Source organism: Clinocottus analis, unplaced genomic scaffold (assembly GCF_023055335.1).
Source record: "Clinocottus analis isolate CAN_PGR_092001 unplaced genomic scaffold, fCliAna1.0.p SCAF_6, whole genome shotgun sequence".
In the NCBI taxonomy this organism is placed as follows: domain Eukaryota; kingdom Metazoa; phylum Chordata; class Actinopteri; order Perciformes; family Cottidae; genus Clinocottus; species Clinocottus analis.
Window position 1 is genome coordinate 16723654 of NW_027176218.1, and position 27096 is coordinate 16750749.

The following is a 27096-nucleotide window of genomic DNA, read 5'->3' on the forward strand; positions in this document are numbered from 1 at the left end:
ATTGGAGTGATTATCACAGCAGTGAAGCGAAGCCACGTGGGACAATCCACCGGTTGTAAACATAGATGCCAAATTGTGGAAGGAATCCTCCTCAACAATAGGATCTGTAAAGTGAAATTCAGTAGTACTGAGGGACTCGCCTTGATTAAAGCCAGTCGTTACGCGTGATCACGGCTTTGTTTTGTGAGCAACACCATATTAGCTCCGCCCAAAACATCTCTTCAAGACAGATAATACAACTAATATTCACAAAAATGGAGAGTCTGTTTTACCTCCACCATGATATGCTACTCAGGATGAATAATTCAGTAATATCCCAGCTGTAAAAAAAAAGGAGAAACTGTCACCGTCCTGTCACAGAAGGGTTGAGTGTTGCACATGAATGAGAGACATACACATGCTTGATTTCTGCACCATCTGGGAGATTCTCCTCCCGATCCCCAGATTCATTGGTAATCTGGGGGCACACCGGTGTAGAATTGAGTTATCATGCCCGTGTGGGGGTTCAAGGCTGCGTGGAGGCCCACAGACCCACAGAGGGATGTCTGCCAATATTCTCCCACAACATTAAAGGTTTCTCTGCTTTCTGCGGGATGTCTCAGGCTCCTTCTCTGTTTCCTTTTGTCGCTTCTCTTTTGCTGTCATTCTCTCTCTTGGGTGCTCTTTATCTCTCTCTCTCTCTCTCTCTCTCTCTCTCTCTCTCTAGCCATTTTTGATCCACCGTCCCTGCTCAAAACTACAAATTAAAGTAATCCCATGATTTGTATTATTCTATGATGCTTTTATGAGTTTGTTCCGAGGCTCCGTCCCTTTACAATTCAAGCAGTGCCCTTTTGGTATTCCAGCTGGCGGATATTCTGTGAAAGCCTCGTGTTTTTAATTGGATTTCGGATAAAGAACCGCACCATCTGGGCGTGCGTATTGTCTTTATTTCTGTCTGAACAAGTAGTGTACAGTGGTGGTTTGGAGCCTTTTCCTTGAAAACAGCTGCCTCACACAATGAGAAAGGTGAGAGTGAAAGAAAACACTAAAGTTCGGCGTCAGGCAGCAAAACAATGAAGCTATAACTCTCTATAAAGCCCTGCAACGCTGAAGGAAGCTAGAATGTAATGATCATTATAAATGAACCCTTTCGCATCGTAACATTCCCATTGTTATTGTAACAATAACGACGATAGCAGCTTTACAACCTTGTGGCTGTCGTCTTGTTTCTCACAGAGACGCTTCCTTTGTCTTTAGATTGCTTCTCAATTATCCGTGAAAAAACACTCACGGTTCCATTGGTAAAAAAAAATTGGACCGCTATTATTTGATGATGAATCTTGAACCTGACTGCTTTATGGTTGACTGTTCTTCCTGCAGTTTGTCATTATCCCACACAACAAGTCATCTTTTCTATGTTTCCCGAGTCCCTATCGTGTGTGTTACCAGCCAATATAAACAGCAACAAAGGCCATGCTGTCACTGAGACGTGGTGGTCAACTTAATGTGACACACAAGAGAGCTATTTTCAAGAAGCGGTTCGGAGGAAATCTGCAATCGGAGCAATTTTCTACTTCCAGCATCTGACATTCCAATGACATTTCATCCGCTTAGCTTTGGACTCCAGCTCTGGCTTTGTGCGTCTCATTCATGCATGTTTCGTTGTAGCTTACTGCCTCTCTAAACCCTGCAGTACAATGGCTCTGATCTCCCAAATGCATAGTAATGACTGGGAATCCATCCATGGACAGGACTAATCTGGTTTGGATACAACTGGCAAAATGCTTCAGAAAGTCCGTGAGCAGCACGGAGCACAGAGCACATCTCTCCAACCCCCATTTCGTCCCCCTTCGCAGAACTTGAATCAGCATCTTGTCACATTAAATTTGCAGCAGTGGTCACACAGTCTAGTTGGACCCCTCAGTGCGAATAAATACGGTGAACGAAAGACCAGAAATAAGGAACACTCCGTTTATTTTTCAAACCATTACTGTGGTTTCACTCAATAAATACGTCTTAAGAAATGTTAAGGGTTTCGAGTTGACTTTGGTTTTCCATTGTCATTATGTGCTTATTGTTTGGTCTGCCTGCCGCTTTCACCGTTCCTGAATGCGACTTCAGTTTGTTTGAGTATAACGAAGATGGATTCAGAATCGTTTCTTCTTCTTCAGGGTCTCTCAGTTCCTCTGCTTGATCACGACGCATGACCTTGATGAGGCTCACTTAACAAATAATTAAAAACCAAATGGAAAGGGTTTCTTTTTCTCTTTCTTTTTTAACGGATCGAGTTGGTGCTTGAGTTGAACTTGGAGAGGGCAAACTGTTGTGGCTTTTGAACAATACAGTGAGAAGTTTTGTTGCTTTTTCAATACATGTTCATCAACTCAAGTCTCAGCAATGGCTGAGAACTTGGCAAAGTGTAAGATTTTCCATTGATTAGCTGTTTATGTTTCTTTCCTCGGGCCCTCCTTCATCGTCCTCCTGCCTACCTACAACACACTTCTCCATTTAAACTCAACCAGAAGTTCAGATTTCATCCCCTCAAGAGGCACCCTCTGGTTGACAGAATGAGATATGTTTTTCCTATGCCGTTATAAATCTATAGACGCCTGATTGCCACTGATGACAAAATAAATGTACTCTGATTATGGCATTGGGAGAGGGAGACCTTTTCTGACCCCTAGACAAGGATCATCTGGCTTCGGCATGAAAACAAGGCCTTTTGCTGCGTGATTGGGACATCTTAAATAAGTGTGTATTATTGTGAGACGGGGTGAGACGAGCTGGAATGTTGAGCGAAGGTTTAAAAAGAAATGGATCCCGTGTTGGTTCAATGATTATGGTTAATAGAAGCTGACCAAGAGAGCATGAGCTGGCGTGTTTTGACGACGTCTTGGTCGGAAACGTTCTCGCTCCAATTTATTTGCTTTCGCCACGGACATTTCAATTCCAACCTTTTTTTAAAAAAATGTCTTTTACTGTAGGCCTTTGGAGATGGGCAGTCATACTTGAAAGAGCATATTTTGCTCTTTTTCACATTTGGCGCAGAAACTTAACCTGACTGGCTTTCATTCAGCACTACATCATGTTTGGTGTTGCCCCTCTCGCTCTCTTTCCCACTTTATTCAACCTCCTTGTGGTCCCACGCATCTCTCCCTCACCACAGTCAATAAAAGTCAGTTTCTTATCTTCAATGGAGTCCTGCTCATCTTTAGCCTTTTTTTTCAGGGCTTTGCTGTTTCTGAGGCAGATCCTCTCCCTCTCCCATCTTTGTGCTCCGTATATCTGCCAGACCAGCTGATTCTGTGGGTTTTCTGATGGGTTCACATGGGTTAAAAGCATTGATCATGAGCAGTGCGAGGGCCGCTGCAGGGTTTGACTCCATGACCGTTCGCACCATGCGGATCGCGACCCAGCAGTTGTCCTCCTGCCTTTTAAGTAAACTATGTACTGCACCACACAGAGGCTTACCTTTCATACAGTGATGACAGCAACGACGCAGCTTATCTCAGCTGCATGACAAATTGAGGACTGCAAATTCATTGCATGTGCCTTGAGATAAGGCTGGTGATGAGTCAACGTGTAATTTGCTCGAACCTCGATCACAAAGCAGATTGTGGGGAAAGAAAGAAACACTTCTTGGGTGTTCACAAATTCTGAGTCACCTGAATGCACCTGACAGTTTAAACTCATCCAAACTCTGTTACTTATTTAAATGAATAGTTACACATTTTGAGAAATATGCTTATTAACTGACTTGTCTTGTGTTAGTTAGCTTAGCCTAGCTAGAGATTCAAATTGCCACTGCCAAGAAATAACCCCATAACCATTTATTTCGTACAGATTAAACAAATGAAATATAGTATGTTAAATTATAAGCCTTTGACAAGTTGGTAGGCTGGTTTGTTCCCTGTCTTTATGATAAGCTAAGCTAAGTGGCTGCTGGCTTTGATTTTATTTATTCCCTTCATCTAACACGCACAAAAAAACCCATCAAAGTGTCTTACATTCAGCCAGAAATGTTACCCAATATACTTATGTTATTGTCACATGAATGGTTATGAAATGGACCAGAACTAAATGGGACAGCTTACACGTTCTGAGTGTGGTAGTAAATTGTCAGCTTAATCACATTTTGAAAACATGAGCCAGCTGTTGGTAATCCATAACACGTTGTTAGGAAGTGCAATAGTCGGGTTCTTATCTTGTCTTGCTTGCTAACAATCAGGGTTTTACAACCAAAGGTTCTTCTCTGTCTCAAAGGAGCGGATCACAACAGCTGCAGCCGGTAAGAAGAAAAGATAGGTGGTGCATTTATGGTTCATCAACCACAAGCCCAAATAGTTGGTCCAGAGGTCAAGGGACTAAGGACACATGGTGTACATCCGACGATCAAACCCGTAGAATGACATATGCAGGCTTTTTAAGAGGCTCTAGTGCTCTTATAAAATGTGAGCTTTCTGTGTGTGTGAGCGTGAAGGCTTTGAAGGTGGTTATTCTCCCTGATTGGTACCCTGAGCTCATTTTCACTTCCATTACAAGTCTATCAATGTGAAGCCGGATCTTGATGAAAAGCGCTCTGCAGACAATTGATCTCAGTAATGATGAAGAGAAGGGGATAGGTCAGACATGCCACTTCTTCTCTCCCAGGATTCTGTCAGAGGAACTCGCTGAAGTGTGAGCCAGTCACAGTGTTTCACTTTGATGGGCTAGTTAGATGTGTCGTGTGATGGATTGTTCTTAAAATGCTCTTGAAAATTTTGGTACGGTGTGCATCAGCCAATTATGCAAAAAAGCCTGTGTGTACCCAGAGAATAGAGAACTTTCCCCAAACTAATTAATTAAATTTCTCTCTGAGCTCTTTTCTACTTTAGTTTGTTACAAACCTTTCACATCACTGTTAAAAGAAGAAGAAGAAGAAAAACGTTTTAGATCGAGTTTTCTTCTAAGTCAATTCAACTTAATCAAAGTGTAGTGGGGAAAAGGCAGGCACAGGCACAAATAGGGGTTCTGTAATTGGCCTGTTTTGCATTTCATCTCCAAGGATATTTTATTCACATGCCTGGCTTATAAAAGCTAAATTGTTTCAATTCTGAACTGATTGCGCTTGAAACACAAAAGGGAAAGAAAAAAAAACACCCACCTCAGGCCTCCTACGGGGTTGTGCTAAACCACTTATTTCAGGCTAAACTGGATTATAGACAAAAGACACAGAGCTGAAATCCCTTGGTTTTCTCTTCATAAGAGAGCTAGAGCAACCAGGGAGCCGTTGCCCGGCTGGTAATTGAACTTGTGCTTTTGAATGGTACATTTTAACCGCTGGAGTATTAGCGAGGATGCACATGTTTGTTCATTCAAGAGATAATAGACCGAAGGTTCATGTTGTCCCAACAGTAATGTGTCCTCCAGATCATCTCTAGAGCACTTCCTGTTTGCTTGCTGCCTGTATATGTCTTTGCTTTCACATTTATTGTCCTTCGGAAGTTGGAGCAGTTGGAAAAGTAGGCCAAGAGGAGGAGCATTGGGGTTACAAATGCAATCAAAAGCATTGTTTTTTTGTGTGTTTGTTCTCAATACCCCCATAGACTTTATTCTGCATGGAAAAGAGGGTATCTCAATGTGTAAGAATGTAAACGAAACACCGCCTCAGCCCTTCGCATCGACATGTGGCTGTGGTTATGGTGATGGTGTCCAAGCGTGCTCTGGGAAGTCAGGATGACATATCTTTTTGTCCCGGGGCCAGGTATGAGCATGCATGGGAGCCGTGACAGGTCCTCGACAGTACTTTCAGAGGTGTGTACACACAAACATGAAACGCACATACCACCTCGTTGCCCTTTCGGACGGTGGGCCTCACAGCAGCAGGAACAAAGCTGCTTTGCAGAATCAAAGGCGCTGCGCGAATGGGCCTTGAACGGGAAAATAAATCGGCTCCCAGAATGTTGTCTGGTTGCGGAACTGGCACGGTGCCCCGTGCATATCGCACCCAATTTTGGATGACCTGTTTGCTCTGAAAGCAGATGAAGCTTTTCTTCTAGAGTGCTTTTAGAAAACTTTGAGGGGGGTGTCTTGTGAGCTGGCGCCTCGGCCAGAGAGGCGACTTGAGAGCCTGTAGAAGAGCCTCATAAATCCAAGCTGGATCTCCCTGAAGCAGTGATTGAGATGTATTAACCCTTCTCAGCAAGCCTCGCTGGCAAAGTATGCACAAAGCCCCTGGGCCTCACAGACCACTTCAGCCTCCTCTATCTCTTTGAAGAGTTTATGCTCACCTACAGAAAGTGGCCACAGGACCTCCGTTTTCTCCTCTCCAGTGATTTTAGAGATTGACTTAAAGTGTACATTGAAACCTGGTGTTTGAGATTTGAAGAGGATAATATGCATCCATCCAGCCATACCAAGAGTTCATATATAGTTCGGATGATTTTCAGTGTGGGCTGCACGTTGTACGGTTGTACATTTGAATGCTGTAGGGATAATAATATCAGTTTGTTTCAAACTTTTTGTTATTGTTTTGTCAAAGGTTAATTTAATGTGCTGTATTTTACTTTAGACCTAAGAACATATGAACAGTACATAGCTGGAGATAACACAAATCAAGATGATGACATCTTTTAAAGTATTGTGAAAAGTATTGTGACATTTGAATAAGAAGATTAAAATCACTAATATCTGCAGGATAAATACCACGCTACAGCTAGCAGCAGGCACCCCTTAGCACCAATAATGGAAACTGGGAAACGACTAGCTCAAACAGCTAGCTTAAACGGTTAGCTTGTCTCTGTTGATACTAAATTGTACCTCCGTTATATCTTCTTTGTTTACAAACCCCAAATTTCCCAAAAAGTCAAGTTGTGATTATACTGGGTTTACATGCCAGACTTTCCTATGCTAATTGGTTGTGTTTAATTAAGCTAATCAGCTGCTAGCTGTAGCTTCATATGTATCATGAATTCTCATTTAACTCTCAGCTGGAATGGGAACAAAAGCCAAACTCTTCTCTGACTTGTATAAAGCATCTCTGTCATCTCGTCTTTATGGATGTGTTTGGTTTCAGTGGTTATTCCCACAATCAGCAGGAACATGGATGCAACATTTATTTGTGTCACTGAGGGCTAATTAAAATGATACATAGGCATGCTGTTATTCTTTGTTCAACAGGAAATTGGGCTTATTTATATTATTTTCTACTAGACCCTTTTGACATAATTTTTTGCTTCATGACCCATGTGCTTTCTGTTCCAGCCTTTACTTGAACACAGTTTGACAAACTGCCCTTTTCTCTTATTTTTGGAACCTTTCACCAAGTTATCAGTTGTTTTTATCTGTATATAGCAACATATGCCGGCACTTTTCCTGTTTTTAATCATTATCAGCATTGAGATGATTGCAATAAATTGTTTTTGTCTCCATTGTTTTGTATTCAGTTACTTAGCTGTGATCTTTATATGTTATGTTTTAACATCCGTTTTCACAGTGGGTTTCCAGCTATAGTAGATTAATTACGGCTTGAACTGTTGAAATGGCTCACTATTCAGAGAGCCTTTATTTTCATATTCTTTCTTTAATATTCGTGAACTCTATCTGATAACATTTCTCATAATTCTAGCACTCTTTTGATTCCTACTATAAAAGATACATTACCTCACTCTCTCCCGTCTTCCCCCAGAATGCATGTGGAGCGGACTGAAACACCTTTTGGCAGTTGCTCAAAATAATGAGAAATGGTCATGTGGATTGAAACAATGACCTTTTGTTGCCAAGCAACCGAATATCTTCTTCAGCAGTGGCTTATCATCATGAAATACTGCACTCCGGGTTGTTGTCAGGCCTTCACCGAAGGGTTTGACAGAGTTGACCTTTTACAACAAGTAGTTTATTTTCATGTTTCTGGTATTTTCAAAAACTGCTGTGAATATTGTATCCAAAAATTCAGCGCCACAGTGTTGTGCTTTATCCACACGAGTGCACTTGCTGCTCTACCGAGCACTTAAGGAAACATTTTGGCAATAAGTTCTTCCATCACTCGTCAGTGTACACAGTGAACGTACAAACGTGTTGTGTTGGATTGCATTGTATTTTCAGCCAGTGGTGTTTTCTTCAGTCATTGCGCGACAGCCGATATTGTAATGAGCTGTCATGGTGTTTCCAGTTTCTTTTCTTGGAGCGTGAGTGTTGAGCTGCAGCTCGTTGCATTTGCATTGATCATGAGCAGACAACAAAGCTTTCGCCTTGCAGTCACATGTCCCCGGAGGTTACTGAATATCTCTTTCCAGATGCAATCTGCAGATAACAATGGATAGGCGAGGGGATCAATAGTACATCCCTATAGCAGTGTTGATATGAAGAGTATGACCACAGATGAGACATGTTTGCGCCGTTTGGTATGTGATGAAGAAACATCACATCAACTGGAATAAGAGTAATGTGAGGTGAGCCTGCGTTGCCTTGGGTTTAATTGTTAGTAATGAAAAGCAATTTGTCTGCGAAGAAACGGAGCAGTGTGCAGCCCTGAGATTTAGATTCAGACTCCTGAGAATAATGGAGGCTACAGGACACAAGTGGACATTGCTGTGCATACTCCAGCTGCTGATTGTGAGAAAAAGCTCAACACGTTCTTATTTCATATTCCAATATGAGCACAATGTAAAAGGTCCGTTAGTCCTAACTTAGAAAAAAAACCTGCTTGCGCGGAAATATGTCCAGTCATTTTTCAAAGCTTTGACGGCAAAGTATTAAACAACCAAACACACTATAAATATTTCATAGGCGTTCCGACAGCATTTGGAAAAGTGTTTAATATCGAGTCGGTACTATGATAAATGGAGTTCAAGCAGTTGTGTTTGTTTTCAATATGTTTATGAAAGCCATGGAGGGAAAAATATGTGTTCATAAATGGAAAATTCTAACGTATAGTCATCTAATTTATAAAGAATAGATTAATTGACTTGGTGTGAATGATCTAGCTTTAATGAAAAGTCAGCATGCTGTGCCCCCCCCCCTCTCCCACCACCTTGGTTGAGAACAGCAGCCAAAACAGGACAAATATTCTTTTTTTCTTGAGTTGAAGTTAAATTGGGCCTTTACTTTTATTAGTTTCTAATCCATAGAACTGATTCATAGTACATGTAAAGGTCTAAGAGTCATAAATATTACAACCACCCAGAAAAGTGTTGACACTTTATGTGCAGTATGTTTTCAGCAACAGTCGCTCCTTTCCTTTCCTGTGGATTGAGGGTTTGATCACTGTCTCTATGTTTTCTTTGTCCTTCAGAGAAAGAACGTCCACCTGCTGCTGAATGTGTTTTTGCTGGCAGCCTGGGGAGCCGTCCTGTTGGCCTGCCGCTTCTACTGGATGGGTAACAAACCCCCCAACTTCTCCAACTCCGACAACCCGGCAGCCGACTCGCCCGCTCTCCTCACCAGGACGCTAACTTTCTCCTACCTGCCCGCCATCAACTTTTGGCTTCTCCTTTGCCCGGACACGCTCAGCTTTGATTGGTCAATGGACGCTCTGCCCTTGATCAGGAGCCTTGCAGATGGGAGGAACATTCACACCGTAGGCTTCTACCTTGGGTTGTTCTTCCTGGCTTGGTTCAGCTTGTGGACGCACCAGACGGCCAAAGGCAAGGAGACCAATGGCAAAGCGCATCATTACACCAACGGCAGAAATGGGAACAGTAATGGGCACAGTTACCAACACAACAATCATGAACATTTGAACAATTCCCACACAGACGCTCACATTAATACTGCACAGAATGGTACCAAAAAGCACTACGAGAGCAGGACTCCTCTGCCCACCACCGAAAATGTTGTGGTGTTTTCGCTGGGCCTGCTGGCCATCCCCTTCCTCCCCGCCACAAACTTGTTTTTCTACGTTGGGTTTGTGATAGCAGAGAGAGTACTTTACATCCCCAGCATGGGCTTTTGCTTGCTGGTGGCGGTGGGGATGAGGTCTCTATACGTCCGTCTGCGGCGGAGGTCCTTCAGGGCGTTGTTGGTGTACTGCAGCGCTGCCGTCGTCCTTCTTTTCAGTGTCAAAACTGTTTTGAGGAACCGGGACTGGCGGAACGAGGAGATGCTCTACAAGTCGGGGATTTATGTCAATCCTGCTAAAGGTAAGACCCTTTCATTCAAATCAGCGTGCACAAAGGTGCGCCCGCACTCACATGTGCACACACACCCCTTTATGCTCTTTCATATACATTCTGGCGCCAAAAGCCTCTTTCACCCATCATATTTTGTTGAATAGTGAGCGAGCTCTTAGGCCCGGTTTTAAATTTGATAATGTGTGCTGCTGTCTACTGCCGCCCTGAATAATTGAAAGTCAAGCTGCTTCAAAATGTCTTCTTCTTGTCACTTAGCCTTACCACAGAAGTGCTCACAAGGCAGGGCCCAAAAAGCACAATGACGCTGGTGTCCTTCTCAAGGCTGAATTTCTTCTCTCTTGATTTTACTTTTCCGAGGCCCACAACAGAGTTGTACCTCTTTATCGTACATCATCTTATCGCCAGCATGCAATCTGATTAATGACACCAGATGCCCTGTCTCACTTGGAAGGAGCCCATCCCCCGTCTCTTACTGGCACCTGTAACAGAGGATGACATATTCAGCAGCCTCCACATTCAAGGTCACCGAACACAGATTTCTATCCGAGGCAAAGTTGCCAGAGCTGCTGAGGAGGGGAAGCAGGGCAGGGTACTCGCAAGGCAACAGCGGGACATGTTGTGTTAGCTAATTTCCCTTTCAAATTCTGAGCGGAGCTGAGGCGTGACAGCTGTTTGTTTTGGCAGACCGTCAGGCCGAAACCGAGCTGCAGCAATGTCCCCAACTCACATTCATAATTGCTAATATGAGCTTTGAACAGAACCCAACCACAAACACGGACACACTCATTGGATTGTTTGAACTGTGAAATTTCAGAGTGAACTAAGCTTTCCTGTAAAAGACACTTCATGAATTCACCCGTGCACAACTGAGCACTGTTGAATGGAGGACGCCTGGGTTGTCTTTCTGCTTTTCTCTGTTTGTACTGACTATTCTTCTGAGATTCCATAGACGTTGGGATTTCCAACAACTAAATAGTGTAAATATATTGCTTAAAGGCATGCTGCATATATTATAGCACTTTAAATGCGTCAACAAAAGCAGCAAGAGCCAGGACTTTGTCTTCTTATTCAATAATACTTGTGGACGAAGAAACCATAGAATATAACACCATAGATGCACAACGACTTTATAAGGCCTAATCTCATTCATTGACTGTTTCTTTCTATATTCAGTGCGTTGAATCATAAGTTGTGTTTGTGCACACTATAAAGTAACCTTAAAAACAAATCAAAGATGGTGTTATGTTATATTGCCTTTGACATTCGCTCCTATTTTACATCCTTTGATTTGATGTTTTTTTTTACTCCCCTACACATTTATTTTCGCACCCCATGGTCTCTGCAAAAAAAGTACATAAGCACTTTAAATCAAACCCTAATGGCATTAGCTGTGCAACAGCTCTGTGGTGGTCTACTTTTCATACCCACTGTCAGAGGATTGACTGGTGCGTTTGGCCCAAAGCTCTCTTTGTCCTTAATGTCTTTGTCTTCAGAGAGAAAACAGATCCAATGTAAATGATCACCTGCCACAGACGTGTCCTCTCCTAATGCTTTAGTCCAACAGCTTTCAAAGATTCAGAAGAAAAGTTTTTTCAGAAGGTCGCCACAAATGTTCAGATTCCTCTCTGTCTGATTAACCCTTTCTATTGTAACCTGTCAGCATGGGGAAACCTTGGAAATGTCTTGAAGAGCCAGGGCGAGATGGAGGAGGCTGAACAGGCATACAGAAATGCCCTCTATTACCGCAGCAACATGGCTGACATGCTGTATAACCTGTGAGTTTGTGGTTTTTTTCATACTACTGTGTTGCAATTCATACATTTTTTTTTGTGATCCTTAATGCTCACGTTCCTTTACCTTTGTTGATGTCACGGTGTGCTTTTGTACTGGCTTTCCTTTGTGTCCCAGATGTTTCAATGACTTCAGAGTGTGTGTGGACAAATGGACATGTTCTCATCTTACATGTGTGCCCATTGATCAGAGCTGTTCCCTCAGAGGAGGTGCCGCCTTGTCTTGTATTCCCCAGAGGGCTGTCCGTCTGACAGGGTTATTAATGATGCTGTCTTAGCCTGAGGGGGAAACACAAAACATCCTCAGCCAACACTCAATGTGTGCTCAAATGTCTGAGGATTGTTGAGATCTAAATCGTCCTCTTCGCTTGCGTCAGCTGCTTTTGTTCTCGTCTCATCCTTACAGATGCCTCTTTACTTTAAAACATCTCCTCTTTCTTCAAAGCTCTTAACAGCCTGTACTGTCTTTCCTTTTGTCCGTTTCAGCGGTTTGCTGCTACAGGAGAGCAACAAGTTCTCCGAGGCACTTCACTACTATAAGCTGGCCATTGGGAGCCGGCCAACTCTGGCATGTAAGTACAGCTTCTTTTTTTTTTTATTGACAATCTCCAGCTCTTGTGGTTGTGGCTGTGTCCAGGCAACGGTGAACAACGGCTGTGGTTATGTGAAGGGAGAGGAATGGGTGGCAAAGAGCAGTGGGTGTGCGACTGAGTTCGACATTCAACACAACCGTCTGACTGGCTTTCAAAGCCAAGTCCTGTCAACAGATCAAGCAACTGCACGATGTCATTTATCATTAATTCAAGCCGTTACTCTCTTATTTCCCCTCACCCATCACACAATAACTGCGTCTTCTATTTCCTCACAGTTTCGAGCGTGTCTCCTTCTTCTTTGATCATCACTCCTCCTCTCCATCCCGCGAGAATCGTTCCCCGCTTTTGCCGGAATTACATTTTTCACACGCCGTCCCCTTCAGCAGGTTGATTAGAACAAATCGCTCACAATCTTACCTGATCATGCAATAAATTAGCTCCCCATTGTTCTTGGCATCAGCCACTGACAGATAAACAGAGAATCTTAAAGCGTCTCCTTCTTTTATCCCTGGATTAATTATCCACCTCATCAAAATCGCAGTAAGACTAGAACATTTCCAGTCAACGTGCAATTATCCAATCGGTTACAGCCGATAACAAGCTTAATTAGTTACCGCAAGCAGCAAACATGTTGACAGCCGGATTATAACGTGACAGTTAAAAGCATTTCTCAAGGTTAAACGTTACTTACGGACTAAATGGGAGCTAACTATTGAAATCTGTACCTGTTTTTAATTATTATTCAGAGCGAGGCTGTTTTGTGGTAAATAGCTATTGATTTCTGTCACATTTGTTGTGAACAGAAAATCAGTTGAGAAGATAAACTTGGTAAAAAAAAACAACAACTCGCTTTTATCTCTCTGTAGTTGGTCTTATCTGTTCTGCTTTTATTGATAATCTATGCAATGGGGGGAAAAAAAACACATATTTTGACCATCTTGTGCAGCATCATGTAGCGGCGATAAGACTGTAAGTGTGAGGAAGTGCAGTAAAACTATGTGAGCTTTTAATATAACAAATTTTAAAGACAGAAGACCACTTGTTTGATCGGAGGAACAAAGGCTCCCTTTAACTTGATTATACGTCAACACCCTATAGAGGATCCCTCCATATTGATCTGCTGTATCAAGTTAATTTATTCCAACAACCGGACCTGACAGGGAGTTGTTTAGAGAGGCAGGTCCACAGAGATTAATTACTCTCCAGCTGCGTATTGATTATTTGATGTTGTCTCTGACCGCTCGAGGAAAAAAAGTTCAACAAGCAACCAAACTATCCCACAGGATGCACGCAAAGGCCAAAGATACAGTACAGCATCAAATAGAGCCACGGTGGTTTATTGTTTCACCTCAAATGTGTATTGTAGAAATGGCCATTACTCAACTTTTCAACACCATTGATCTCTAAGGATTCAGGTCAATGAGAGACACTTGTGAGAAGGAAATGACCATTTGAGGGGAAATGGGTATGTCGTTAGATATGTAGTGGAAATGGATGTTCTCTTTGAGGGAGCTCTCGATGAATCCAGGCAGCGAGGTTTCTACTTAATTAATTAAAGCCCACTGAATAAACACATACATATCATCTTGGTAAATGAGGGCTTGTGAAGGAAGTTTCAGTAGAAACAGTTATTGGCATGAAGTCGGGTTAGTGTACAATGTACACCCGTATAAAGTTACTTGGACATTACCAGTTGACTTCAGCATCAAGGAAACAGCGGGTTCAATCAGCAGATGTGAGCCAAACTCAAAAGGAACTCACTCCATTGTCCATGTTTCGTTTCCCCAACAGCGGCCTACTTGAACACGGGGATCATCCTGATGAATCAGGGTCGTCTCGATGAGTCCAAGCGCACCTTCCTGACCTGCGCTGACATCCCCGATGAGAACCTGAAGGACCCTCACGCCCACAAGAGCTCAGTCACCAGCTGCCTGTACAACCTGGGCAAGCTGCTCCACGAACAGGGACACCAGGAGGTAAGGAGCCCACCTGCAGAAAAATGTACTTCACATTTTGCTACATGATACGTTGTTCAGTGTATATTTCAGCGTGCCGGGCCCTCTCTCAGCAAGTGAGGTACTGTTGATGAGACATCGATCATATTAAGTCACGGTTTACGACAGAGATATACACGTGTCAGACCGAGCGATGTGCTGAGTTACACTAATTTCCTGGACGCTCATGTGTATTTGTAGTAAGTTGAGATAGGATAAGTCAGTCAATATGTGCTTTGTCGGTGATGGAGCGCCACGATATGAAATAACCTCTACTGTAGTTCACGTGGACAAACATATTTTGTGCAACCAACCTTTGCATGCAGGGGAATGTAACACATAGTGAATTGAGATAAGATGCAGACCTCTGCCCAAGGAGCTTTTGGGACACTGAGAAAATGCTCAGTTTTAAATGGACATGACCCTGAATTGCTTGTTACTTAGGAGACACAGGGTTTTGTGCAAATAATCTTTCGGTAGTTTCTCACAGATTTGCTCTCTTTCAGGCCTCTGAAGACCGACAGTGCTGGCTAAAGTAACTGGCTTTGCAATGCTGCACATTTATACTGTCAATAAGCACCGATGCTGCTGATTCAATCAGGATTGAAGCAGCAGAACTGCAGATTCAATTAGGCCTTTTATAAATTGTTGGCATGCTGGAGGAAGCGGCAAGTCCCACTTCCTCCGATCTTCAACCGCAACATTTGCTTCAGCAATAAAGTACTTGCGGCTCCTTCTCCCATTTAAATTCTCGTAAGGGACTCTGAGGTAAATCGCCGAACCTACAGCTCTATACATCCCAGAGTCAATATGTGACAGCGCTCTAGTCGTCCTAACAGCCGTGACTCTGACGATAGACCCTTTCTGCTCGACTCTGTATGAACCAGCCTCCCAGCGACCCCCAATTCCACGCTGGGTATTCACGGTGACGGCGCCGCGGCTGCAGGGGAGGGATGACTAGTAACCACAGCGCCGGTTTCTCTGGCTGGGTCTCTTCGCTCTAATGCAAACATCCCCCACCTCCTTTTCTTTTTTTTCATTTGTTTTTTTCCATTTGTTTCCTTCACAGGAGGCCATCGCAATGTTCAAAGAAGCACTACAGAAAATGCCAAGACAGTTTGCGCCACAGAGCCTCTACAACATGATGGGTAAGAGCTGCTTTTTGTTTGCCACGGCCACGAGCTTATAGGAGCTGTGGTTTTGAAGTCCACAGAATAGAACAAGTCAGTGGAATTGAGAGTCTAAATATATTATGGAACAATTAGATGATGAGTCTCAATCCGTTTTTGTTTGACTTTGTTGTGTTGGGTCTCTTAAACAGATGACCTTTTTTTCTCCTTCCGGACCGTCAGCACTTGAACTGAACCAAACTTTCAATTAGCATTAATGGATTACTAATTGAAAGTAAGACCACTGCTTACAGCCCCATTAGCTGTTTTACTGTTGCAGCTTTGAATGTGTTGTATCCTGAGGCTCACTAACACCCACTGAAGAGCAGGGTTATCCCAGACCTTTGGGAATTTGCCCCAAAAACGTTCAAATCAGTTGGATAAGTTAACACAAAGCCGACAGAATGGTTGTCGTTTGTGATTCCAGATTGCGTTGTCTATTAATGGGTAGATATTGTCAAGGAGGCAAACACTTTTCATGCCGCTTGTGCTGTGAGAGTTCAGGAGACGTTAACCCCAGGTTCACATTCCCGGTTGTAAATCTGAAACCTGGGGCTTAGCTTAAGCCCTTGCTTATTAGATATGAAGATGGAAACTAGGCTAAGCTCACGCTAGCTTTCTGCAGCCCAGTGTTTAAGTTAAGCCTGGGCCAAAGGTTTTAAGGAGCGCTAAAAATGGTTCAAAAAACACCATCAAACATCATCAGGCAAACAACTATATCAGTGAAATTCTTCTTTAAGAAATCAATCTGGAATGGATGCTGTTAAACAGCGTTTTGACACAGTAGTCGGCTTCCTAATATCATGTTTAACAAAGTTCATTTGCTTTTCACGACAAGAACAAGCCAGCTTGTTATATTCCTGCTGTAGAGCAGCTGCTTCCAAGCTCATTATATCTGCTTTCTTTTGCTTTTTTAACTTTTTTTTTCTCTCTCTCTCTCTGTCTCCCTCCTGCTAATGTTCTCTCACTCACACACACACATGCAGCTGCTTACACACACACATACACACGCACACACACACACATACACACACACACGCTCGAAACCCAGGATGTCTGTAATCTAGACTTGGTAGTGCCCTGGGTTCGCTTACACTGTATGTTGGCAAAATGCAATTTGACAGAGCTGCCGAGATTATGTCAAAATGTTGATGAAAGCTCCAGTCAGCGTTCAGGAGCAGCGCTGCGTCTGTAATGGAGCCACTGAGCCAGAGACCTGTAATTTCTGCAGTATGCCGTTGTTTCCCGGCTGAACTGATTTGCACATTTGGCCCACCTGCTCATACATATCTCCAGTGTTCGCTCGGCGCGCCCGCTCTCATGCTGTTTGTCAGACGCCGAGCAGCCGAAGCTTTCATCAGAGGCGGACCTGGGTGGTAATCTGCACCCTGCTGGTCTCGCTCCAACGCTCTCTGGTGGGCTGAGGAATGTTCCACTCTGAGGGGCTGCTTTTCAGCTCCTTGGATTCAATGTCACTTCTAATTGCACGTTGATGTTTGTGCTAATCTCATACAGACGTCTGCTGCCATGAGCGCGAGACAAGCTACTCGGCCACGTTTAAAGCCGTGGACTAATGACGCGGTCGGGTCAAAACAGGCCTGTGCAGACCGGTGTTTTTGAGAATAGCTCGGTTGCCTTGGGTTTAAAATGCAGCGAATTCTGTCTATCAAACACATTGATGATTTATTAAACTGAAGTTGTTCAGTATTTTTAGAATGAACGTCACATTGGAGTGGACAAACTGGCTAGTACTGGATATTATTATTGCTCTATTTGATGGTTAGCATTTGTGATAATAATGAAGCTACAATTTTATGGTTTAGCACACTTAAATGTGAAACATAAGGCTATGCTGATGGATATCATCTTGAAAATACATTATCATGTATTGCTTTACATCTCAGGGGGAGGGGGGCACATGCTTGTGTGTTAAGAGGTATTATTACACAGCATTATTGCTCATTCGCAGAAAAAGGAGAAAGGAGAATGTGTGTTTTGAAATAATGAAAAAGGTCCCTGAGTTGTGATGAGGCGTGGGACACCTGTTGCTTATCACGCTTTCCTATCAGGGGAAGAGATTAGATCTAATCCTCTCAGAATTAAAGTGTCAGCCCACTCTAGTCCAAACAACTTGTCCACTCAAGTTCGTGTTAAATTTTCATAACTGGGATATATTCTGTTTCTTTCCCTAAACATGTTATGATGTTGATTTGAACTGTGTTGTGTTCAATCACCAGCCACTGTTGTCAAATTCCTGCAGTAATACATGTGTTATTGGATGGATATGAAAGAGAGGGCATTGTTTTTTCAGGTGTTAGCGAGCAGAGGGTCAGAAGTGGCGGTGGGGGAGGTATCACATGACGTCTGACAGATCAGAGAGAGTGAGGGAGTGCGTTACAGAGACAGTGTATTCCCCGATAGTTATGAAGGCACACAGCTCATTTCAGTTTTTAAGAAGTAAAAAAAACGCTGGCGGTGACCGAGTCATGCATTACTGACTGGCTATCAAAGATTTGCTTTTGTGAAATACAGAAAGTAAGACAATTCTTTGCATCGTGGTCCTCTAAAACAAAAGGTTAACATCTGCATTCTCTTCGTCCAGTATCTGGCATCATACAAAAACACGTAATTGGATAAAAAAAATCTAAATAAACCAGCATGGCGTGTGGAACGAATGCTGTGCCCCTCTGGGTTGAACTCTGGTCTCACAGCTGAACAATGGGAAGATTTGTGATGTCTTAACCTTTTGAGCGCTTGACCTCTGACCCCGCCCACTTTGCTCCCACAGGAGAGGCCTACATTCGACTGAACAAGCTGACCGAGGCTGAACACTGGTACAGAGAATCCCTGCGAGCCAAGCCGGACCACATTCCTGCACACCTCACCTATGGCAAACTGCTGGCTATGACGGTAACTTTCTGACAATTCCTCCTCGCTGGTTCTATCTTTAAGGCCAAACACATTTTACCTTTGAAAAAAGTTGTTTTTGAAGCTGTTTTTGCCGGCCGACTGTCTCGAGGAGGTGACATTGTCTGGACTTTCTGTTTCACCGAATCGGTTCTCAGGTTCTCTGCCTGTGCGCACTCTCTTTCTCTTTTTATTACACTCTCTTTCACCCCTCCTGACTTTTCATCAGTCTTTTCCAGCTCTTTACTGATAGTTCGTAATGTCCTCCTCAAGTCTCTACAGTTAATCAATAGTGTGTGGGTGAGAGAGGGGGGGAAAAGATTGGAAGAGAGTGAGCATGAGAGAGAAGGTTGTCACCTTGTGTTTCTCACGATGCTCCTGTCTGAGATGGGAATAGGACTTCCTGATTAAAAACCTCGTCCTGGCAGCCTGTTTTTCGGTCCTTGTAATTTGCCATTAGGTTTTAAAAAAGGAGCTCCAAAAACCGCATTCACCACTTTGAACCAACAGCAAAACCAATATCAGGCATTTGGCATGCTTGTAATGTTGCCCTGCCAAATTAAAACTGTGAATATCCCAAGAAATAAATCAGCATTTGTCCGGCGTTTTCCAAGACGCAGATAATATCCTGTCGGGGTCGCACAGCTGACATGTGTTTCAATAACCAGAGAAAATGCCGTCCACGCAGAAAGGTCTCAGGGGCAGAAGCAGTTTCCAGTGTCGCCGGGTTTACGTAGAGGTGGCCATGTGGTCGGGTCACACAGTCATCCGTTACAGATCGCAGCTAGATAGACGAGTCGAGCTGACCGAGAGGAGCAGTTTGCGCTGAAATAGACTGTCAAGCAGAGAAATAAACAAATTAGAAAAGAGTTGCACAGACGGTCAGAATCGGGGTGGAGGCCTCCTCTTCAGCGCTGGCCCCTCTCTCACCCAGTCTGGGCCCTGATGAAAAGACGTCAATGTGTGCGATAGCCTGCGGCGGGATCTGGAATTCCACAGACCGGCTCGAGTCTTTCTGGCCGCGTCCCTTTTCATTTCCCTTATGGAAACAGAGTCTTTTTTAACTTCTATTCATTCATAGTCTTTTCAAAATTAGGAGTTTTGTGTTTCACAACTGACATGTGTGGAAGAATTTTGCTCGCCCATCAGTTACCGAAACTGGCTGGAAAATCCAAGATTTAACAATTTTTGTCAGTTTTTGTATCAGAGCTTTATATTAAGCCCTTCAGAAGGAATAGTGTGACGTTTTGGGAAATGTGAGTGTTTTCTTTCCTGCCGAGAGCTAGATGAGAAGATTAATACCACTTTCATATCTGCAGAGCAAATATGAAGCTCCGGCCAGCAGCTTCAGAGTTAACTCTGAGCATAAGGATTGGCTCTGTCTATACGAATGTCCACCCACCAGCACCTCCAAAGCTCACGCATTAACACGCTGATTCTCATTTATTTAATATAAATACAAAATCAGACGCTATTGGTTTTACAGGTTTTGGCGAGACTATTACTTGGCCAGGCTCACTGACATAAAACGTCAAATATATGCTTGAAAAAGACATCTTGGGAAATGCACTTGGTCGCTTTCTTGCCAGAGAAAGATGCACAGCTTGATGAGAAGATTGATAAATATGAAGCTGGAGCCAGGAGAGAGTTAGCCTAGCTTAGCATGAAGACTGGAAAGAAGAGAGCACATCTAGCATGGCTCTGTCCAGCAAGAATGGTCACTTATTAACGTGTTCATTCTTGGTTGTTAGATCCACACAAAGGCGTGAACGAGCTGGCAGGTTTCGTTATCTTTGGAGAGGCTCGTCTTACAATCTTTATGCTAAGCTAAGCTAATGTCGCTGGTGAGCTTCACGTACACTGCACAGACAGGTTGTGGTGTAAATCTTTTGATCGAACTGAAATGTCAAAACGTATCATGAAATTTGATGATTGTGTTGATCCTTCCTCATGTGCGTCATACATTTGTGGCTCAATAGCTTCATTACAAAGTGTATCCTCTGCGTAGAAGTCTTGCTGTTCATTCACCATTGTGTGTCTAAAATGAAATTCAGCTCCAGCACCGCACTAGATTGATTTTTCCCATCCGTAGACGGACTACTGGTCAGCTTAAGGAATAGTTCAGCTCGACACCGCAGACAAAAGTCGCTTGTTAAGATGACATGAATTCCTTTCTGTGAGAGAAAAGCCACGGGACATCAAAAACTATCTGAAACCAAAGAATGTCAGCGAGGACAGTCAACGGGAACGACACAATTCTTAAGAGAGCTGTTTGACTTGGTGAATAGGACTCAGAAATGGATGCAGTGGGCCGTTAAGAGAAACTCATTTCATAAAAGAAAGTGTTATTGATTTTGAAAGACAGTAGAGCTCAAACCTGCAGGGATGAGTGTCTGTACATCTCTAACCCTTATAAATGCTACAGTGGTGCTGAGCCCCTGTGATTCTGTGAGTGCAAATAATGCCAAGGGAACTTAGTTGTTTGGACAAGCTTAAAGCCTCGTTATCCACGAGAAAAATAGGAACGAAAGGAGTTTTTTTCTTCTTCTTGAAATGCATTGGAAAGTTTCTCCAGAGGAATTAAAAGTGAGCATTTCATGTACTCTCTCCCTGTTATCGCTCTGCGCCTGATGACAACAGCATTTAAGTGTGATCAAAACCAGCGCAGGAAGTTGACCTGCCCAGCGCCCCCCCCCCCCCCTCTCCTTTCATCCCCTACATTGTGGCACCACTGTGAGTGATGAAGAAACTTCAGATACCGCCCGGGGTTTTGAGGTTCAGATCCCCCGTGGGGGAGGTGGAAAGACGTGGAGATGGGGCTTGGCAGCGGGGTCAGAGAAGGGTGAGAGGAGGACGGTGGAGCTGAGCTGGTCGCTGAGGCACAGAGAGTAACAAGTTGCTGCGATTTGTGGATGAGGGGTGGACGATATAAAAGAGGAAGGGAGAGTTAATAACCCAGATCAGTATCGCCCCACCCCCCCCCCCCCCCCCCCCCCGCTTCGCTGACCCCTCCACACCTCTGCTGACACCCCGGAGATCAGGATGTGATTCGGCCTCTCTGTGCAAACCACAGGTCAGAGATGGACACGGGCGTCCTGGCGCTTGCAATATTGGTTCCAGTCGTCGACTTGTCATTTCCTCGGCTAATGCGATGCAGGCGTCAGTCGTAATCACCTCGGCGTCCGCAGAGCCATCTGCAGTTTATCCGATGTTATCAGGAGGTTTGAGGTGTAATGCATGCGCCAGTATTCTCAGCATGTGTGTGACAGAAGGGAGGATATTGTATCCAGACAGCGAGCAGAATGAGAAGTGGATATATTTAATGGAAAGTGTGGTTTGAAGGGGCGGTTGGCATTTTGTTATTGACTTCCCATATTATTTTGGTTTCCCGCTTGGGTTGGAAGCATTGGCGTGATTGACCTTGCTGAGAACAACAAGAACATTGAGCATCTGAGGTGGTTGGGTTTCATCCTTCCTTAGTCATAGAGACATACAGCAGGTCAGCCAAATGGATTATAATCCAATACTTTGAAGATGAAATACAATGCAGTTGACTGGGTTACAAACAACTGTGATGAAACACAACAACAACTGTAACAAATCACCTCTCTCTGGATTAATAAACTGATAAACTTGATAAACTTGCAATATGATGGGAATAGAGCAACTTGTTACGTTTTGAAGTCCTAACTGCCAGATACTGTATCTTTTGCTGGGCATGGTAGCCATTAATACACATAGACGTGTCATAGTAGAAGTCCTCCGACCACTTACTACCACTCAACTCAATCCAATGTGTGAAAGCTTTATTCTAAGGTTTAATAAACAGACGGCCTGTGTTATTATAAAACCAGCTGGCCCCTTAAACTTACACATTCCTACATCTGTGAATATGAGTATAATAATACACAGAGAGGATGCTTTTCAGACTGGAACTGTGATCGCTACTTGGACACCATCAACTCTATTAAACTTATACTTAGCGCAGGCTTGATTTTCTACAGCATGAAGGGAAACCTCACTCATATGTTTACATTAGAAAATGATGTATTTGTTGAATCTACAGCTCACTGAAAAGGTATACACTTGACTAAGTATGTCATTACTTGCTACGCTGTACTGATTGGATTTGAGCCCATTCTTTCTTTGGACTAAACTGACGCTTTAGCTGTATTTCACACTGAATTCATATACATTATGTATCCTTGCTTACACGATCTTTTTTAAATCTTCCATAATTCCTGACGATTTTGTATTTCACCTCAAGCCTTGACAGGCCTGACACAACTCCAATTTAACAATTGACTTCATGTTTTATTCATGCAAAGGCTTCATCTTGTCGTGAAACACACACTAATGGCTGCATTGTTGGCGCTAAAACATCAGCCTTTATAGACGAGCGTGCGTTGTTAATTGTTGATCAGATGGCATCTGGTGCCCAACTGAGAGCAAAGGATGTGTCAAAGTCCCAGCTGGCAGCGCTATTGGCCAGCTGCTCTGTTCCGTTTGAGCTATGATTGGTTACGTGTCACCGCCTGAAGGACCTCAGGGAGCCCTTCAGGTCCACAGGGCTTCAGTGATGCTTCTCCTCATCATGCTCCGCTCACCCTCCCAGTATGGAGTCCTTTATCCGTTTAAACGTTAGTGAAGCAGACAGATAAAAAGAAATGTGTGTGTGTGTGTGTGTGCCATGCACCCCTGTGCTTGTGTGAACCTAAAGATCCCTATAGATGTATCCTTGCCCTCAATGCTCCTGTCTCTTTCCTCTCCTCTCGCTCCATTTCCATTTCCACTGCCCTCTGCCTTGTTTCATTGCAGCCGGGCCACACACCGGCAAGCTGCGGTTATGCTCTGGAAGTGTTATTTGCGCAGATAAACGTGTGTAATGAATGAGCCTTCGCTCTCCCTGGTCGGTTGTGCCAAGTGTGTACTTTGACAGGGCGACACATGAGCCTGGAAGAAAAACACCCGTGGTCCGTGTGTTTCATGTCCATTTATTAAGATTTATTGTAAAAGTAGGTCTGCGGTTTGGAGGGGGACATTAGGTAAACAAGAAGATATTTTTGCTGTTGAGTTGAGTGCGGTATTTTTTATAATGAGTAGTTTTGAAGAGCAGTTAAAACAATAATGACGCTGTTTAATCCTTCCCTCTTAGGGGCAGAAAACTGAAGCGGAGAGGTACTTCCTGAAGGCCATCCAGCTCGATCCTGCAAAAGGCAACTGCTATATGCATTATGGTATGTATGGAGGCTTTTATTGTTGTTTTTTTTACCTCTAATTTGCGTTTTGCCTCTATTTTTACATCCTCAATGATATTATTGGTCAATTTAACACACATGTGATGCACTCAAGCACAAACTTGGCCAGTTGTCCAGACAGCAGTGTTGGCTGACCTCATCTGTCCTCTTGATCAGCCACCGTGTCCGTCTGCATGCGGTTAGTAGAGGATCCCAACAGGAGAGGAGGATTTCCTCAGATTGTTCTCCTTGATTTAATTTAAATATGGAACGTGACAACTTCAGCATTTCTCTTGTCTTGTTTTATTTCCATATAACTTGACGTTGCAGCTGCGTTACCTCTTTCATTTAAATCCTGCGCTATTAAGATTGATTTTGAATAAGCCGACAAGTTAATGACTTCCTTTATTTAAAGGCCTGTCTGTCTCAGATAGCGTTGTATGATGAAGTGAAGTGTGAGCTTGCTGTTATTGCACCAGCTTGCATGTGACATTTAAAGCGATCAACACACCAGGTTAATGGTGGATTTTTGCATTTTCCCAAAGTACTTTAGCATGTCTACGTTGTCACCTTTAAAGGTTAATAACTCACTTCAGAGGCAAAGAACAGAACATAGATAGACATGAAATTGATAGATGATTAAAGGTGGAGCGTCTCCTTTATGCAAACCGATTTCTTATTGGCTCAGACACAAACCATTTCATATTAACATATTATAATCAGGACCGGCTGCTAGTTTACAGATTAACATATTACCAGTTTACCACTCAAGAAAACACCAAATGATCGTATGTACTGTGGATGTTTATAACTGGAGTTGTGGTTTTAATGGTTGCTGACCAGAAACCCAAAAGCTCAAGTTTCCCATGTACTGGGACTGGTTCTGGGTTCACAACGAGATCTTCCAATATTTTCCTAAAAATCACGCCGTTACATGATGGACAAGGATTGCAGTGTCAAAGTCTGTATACACAGCTTTGAAAAACATTTAAAAATGTCCTGATGCAGTGGCTGTCTTTCCTTTATTACTCAAAGATTCGCTTTGATATATCATAACCCCTCCATAACGGCAGATGTGTTTGTAACCTGGAGCTTTTTACGCCCTGAAGACTCCCTTTACATCTGTCTCTCACCTCAGGCCGCTACTCATGGCTTCAATTTCATCCCCAGTTATTAAGGAAAATATGCTCAGGTTCACAGAGCGATTTAGCATCCTGGTACAGTAGTGGGGCTAACCAAAGTCAACAGGGTATTAATACCTCTCTAAACCTGGACCGTACCAAGCGGTCCGACCCCTGTCCATAGCCCCGTCCGGCTTCCACGATCCTATCTCATTCTGCGGTCGACAGAGGTCGACTCCAAACGCGGCCGCACCCGTAACAAGACACAAACCTTCCCCAAGGCACAGTTTCATCTTAAAGAAACAGATCTATCAAGCTCAGCTAACCTGAACAAATGACTCTGAGAGATGGGCGAAGAGTGACGACGGTATGTTGCACTCATATCTAGTATCAGCATATCATTTCAGGGGCAGACCAGGCTGCTCCTCTCTACCGGGCCAAAGGCAACACTCGCATACTGTGTGTCCCCCCTGTGCCTCTGTGGGGATCCCTCAGCGTTTTAACAGTAGTGCTGTTCTCTCCTGCCCCGCCAGGTCAGTTTTTGTTGGAAGAGTCGCGGCTGCTGGAAGCCGCAGAGATGGCCGAGAAAGCCGCGCGCCTCGACAGCAGGGAGTTCGATGTGGTCTTCAGCGCGGCCCACATGCTCAGGTGAGTTTTTGATTGGAAGGATTCTGTTTTTGATGATTTCAAAAAACCCGGCACGTGCAAAGCAACAACAACAACAAACAAAAAAAGGACACCGCATGTACTGTAATTCATTTTTCATCGACGAGATGGCTGGGACACAGTTTTCCAAGGTTGAGTAGAATGGAGGCTGTGTGTGAGAGAGGGAGGTCTACTGTCTGCACGGTTTATCCAGGGGCTTACACTCCTCCTCAGCCAGTGCGATTTACTTGGCTGTACTTTGTAATCCTCTTTTCTCGCTGCATGCCAGCCAGAGAGCTGCTGGTTTGTCTTAGCATGCTGTGCAGCTAATGTTTCTTCATACGCTCGCTCCTGCTCTCTCCATACCCTTCTCGCACTCTGTCCCACTGTTTCTCTGCTCGCCCTGGCTCGCGCTTAAAAGTCAGCTTCCAAATCAGCGCGAGGTTCAGCTGATGAGGCTCAGAGGCAAAGCGTCAGCAGCCCACAAGCTGTTGTGTTTCTGAACACAGGCCATGAGTGGAAGTTTGTCTGACGCCCCGCTGACTGAATAAACCTACAAAATGATTAACCTGTTTAGAGATTTCCTTCTTTAAACACATGAAGGCCATTCAAGTCCTTTGCTTGCAGAGAGCGAGGTGAGGAAATTGACACCACTCTCATGAAGCCACAGCCAACAGCTGGTTGACTTAGCAATCTTAAAGCAAAAATTTGCCAACTTTAATGTGGATGTCCAATCAGTGCTGAGGGCAAATGTGGTCTAGTTAAAGCCCCGGCGCCCGCTGCATTGACAGAGGAAGCTGATTTCTCCTGCCGAGAAGCCGTGCCGACTGTGCCAACATGTGCCAGGACGCATTGCGGGCAAGTGGCGAGTTTGCTCCGTCTGACGAATACAAATTTTTACACCGAACGAATAAAAGCTTAATTGCCTTGTTAACTCATTGTAAAAACACTTCATTCAGATTGAGCTGTAAAAAAAAAAAAAAAGTCAAAAGAATGATTCATCCGTTAGTCTGTACAAACGATCAGCAACTCTGAAATAAACCCCTAATTCACGTATAGGATGTGAAAATATGCCGACCCAACACGCACCATGTTAGGCAACTTTAATGATGGAATGATTTGAATGTTGCATCAACGCTCCGAAAGTTGGAATAACATATGATTATCTTTTTCTGCTCATTCCATTGGAAACTCATGACTGCCTATAAAACCTAATACGTCATATTTACACTTCTCGATTGTGATACTGATTAAACAAATGAGATATAACATGTTCATGATTGAGCCTCAAAGGTGCTCGTGGGTGGATGTTCTACCTTTTGGACAGAGCCTGGTACCCGTCTGCTAAACTCAACTAACTACCAGCTGGCTGGCGCTTCATGGATAGACAAGAGTGCTACGTACTTTATTAATCTTCACATGTGACTGTCGGCAAATGTTTCCTAAAATGCTTGCCTAAAACTATTCCTTTAAGACCATGAGTTTGGTGTCTCTTTCCCCAAGAGGCTGCTTTATGCGTGGCTCCTCCCCCACCAGTCTTCACCAGCAG

General features: G+C 43.7%; 1 protein-coding gene across 1 annotated transcript in view; it reads left to right on the forward strand.

The window, feature by feature from the left end:
- tmtc2b (transmembrane O-mannosyltransferase targeting cadherins 2b) overlaps positions 1-27096 on the forward strand; it is an 86130-nt gene that overhangs the window by 48093 nt on the left and 10941 nt on the right. Inside the window, exons 3-10 of the mRNA XM_068603804.1 lie at positions 9254-10100; positions 11752-11866; positions 12368-12453; positions 14266-14450; positions 15538-15616; positions 18426-18547; positions 23700-23781; positions 25436-25550. Of these exons, the coding sequence (XP_068459905.1) occupies positions 9254-10100; positions 11752-11866; positions 12368-12453; positions 14266-14450; positions 15538-15616; positions 18426-18547; positions 23700-23781; positions 25436-25550 (1631 nt within the window). The remainder of the gene's footprint in view (positions 1-9253; positions 10101-11751; positions 11867-12367; positions 12454-14265; positions 14451-15537; positions 15617-18425; positions 18548-23699; positions 23782-25435; positions 25551-27096) is intronic.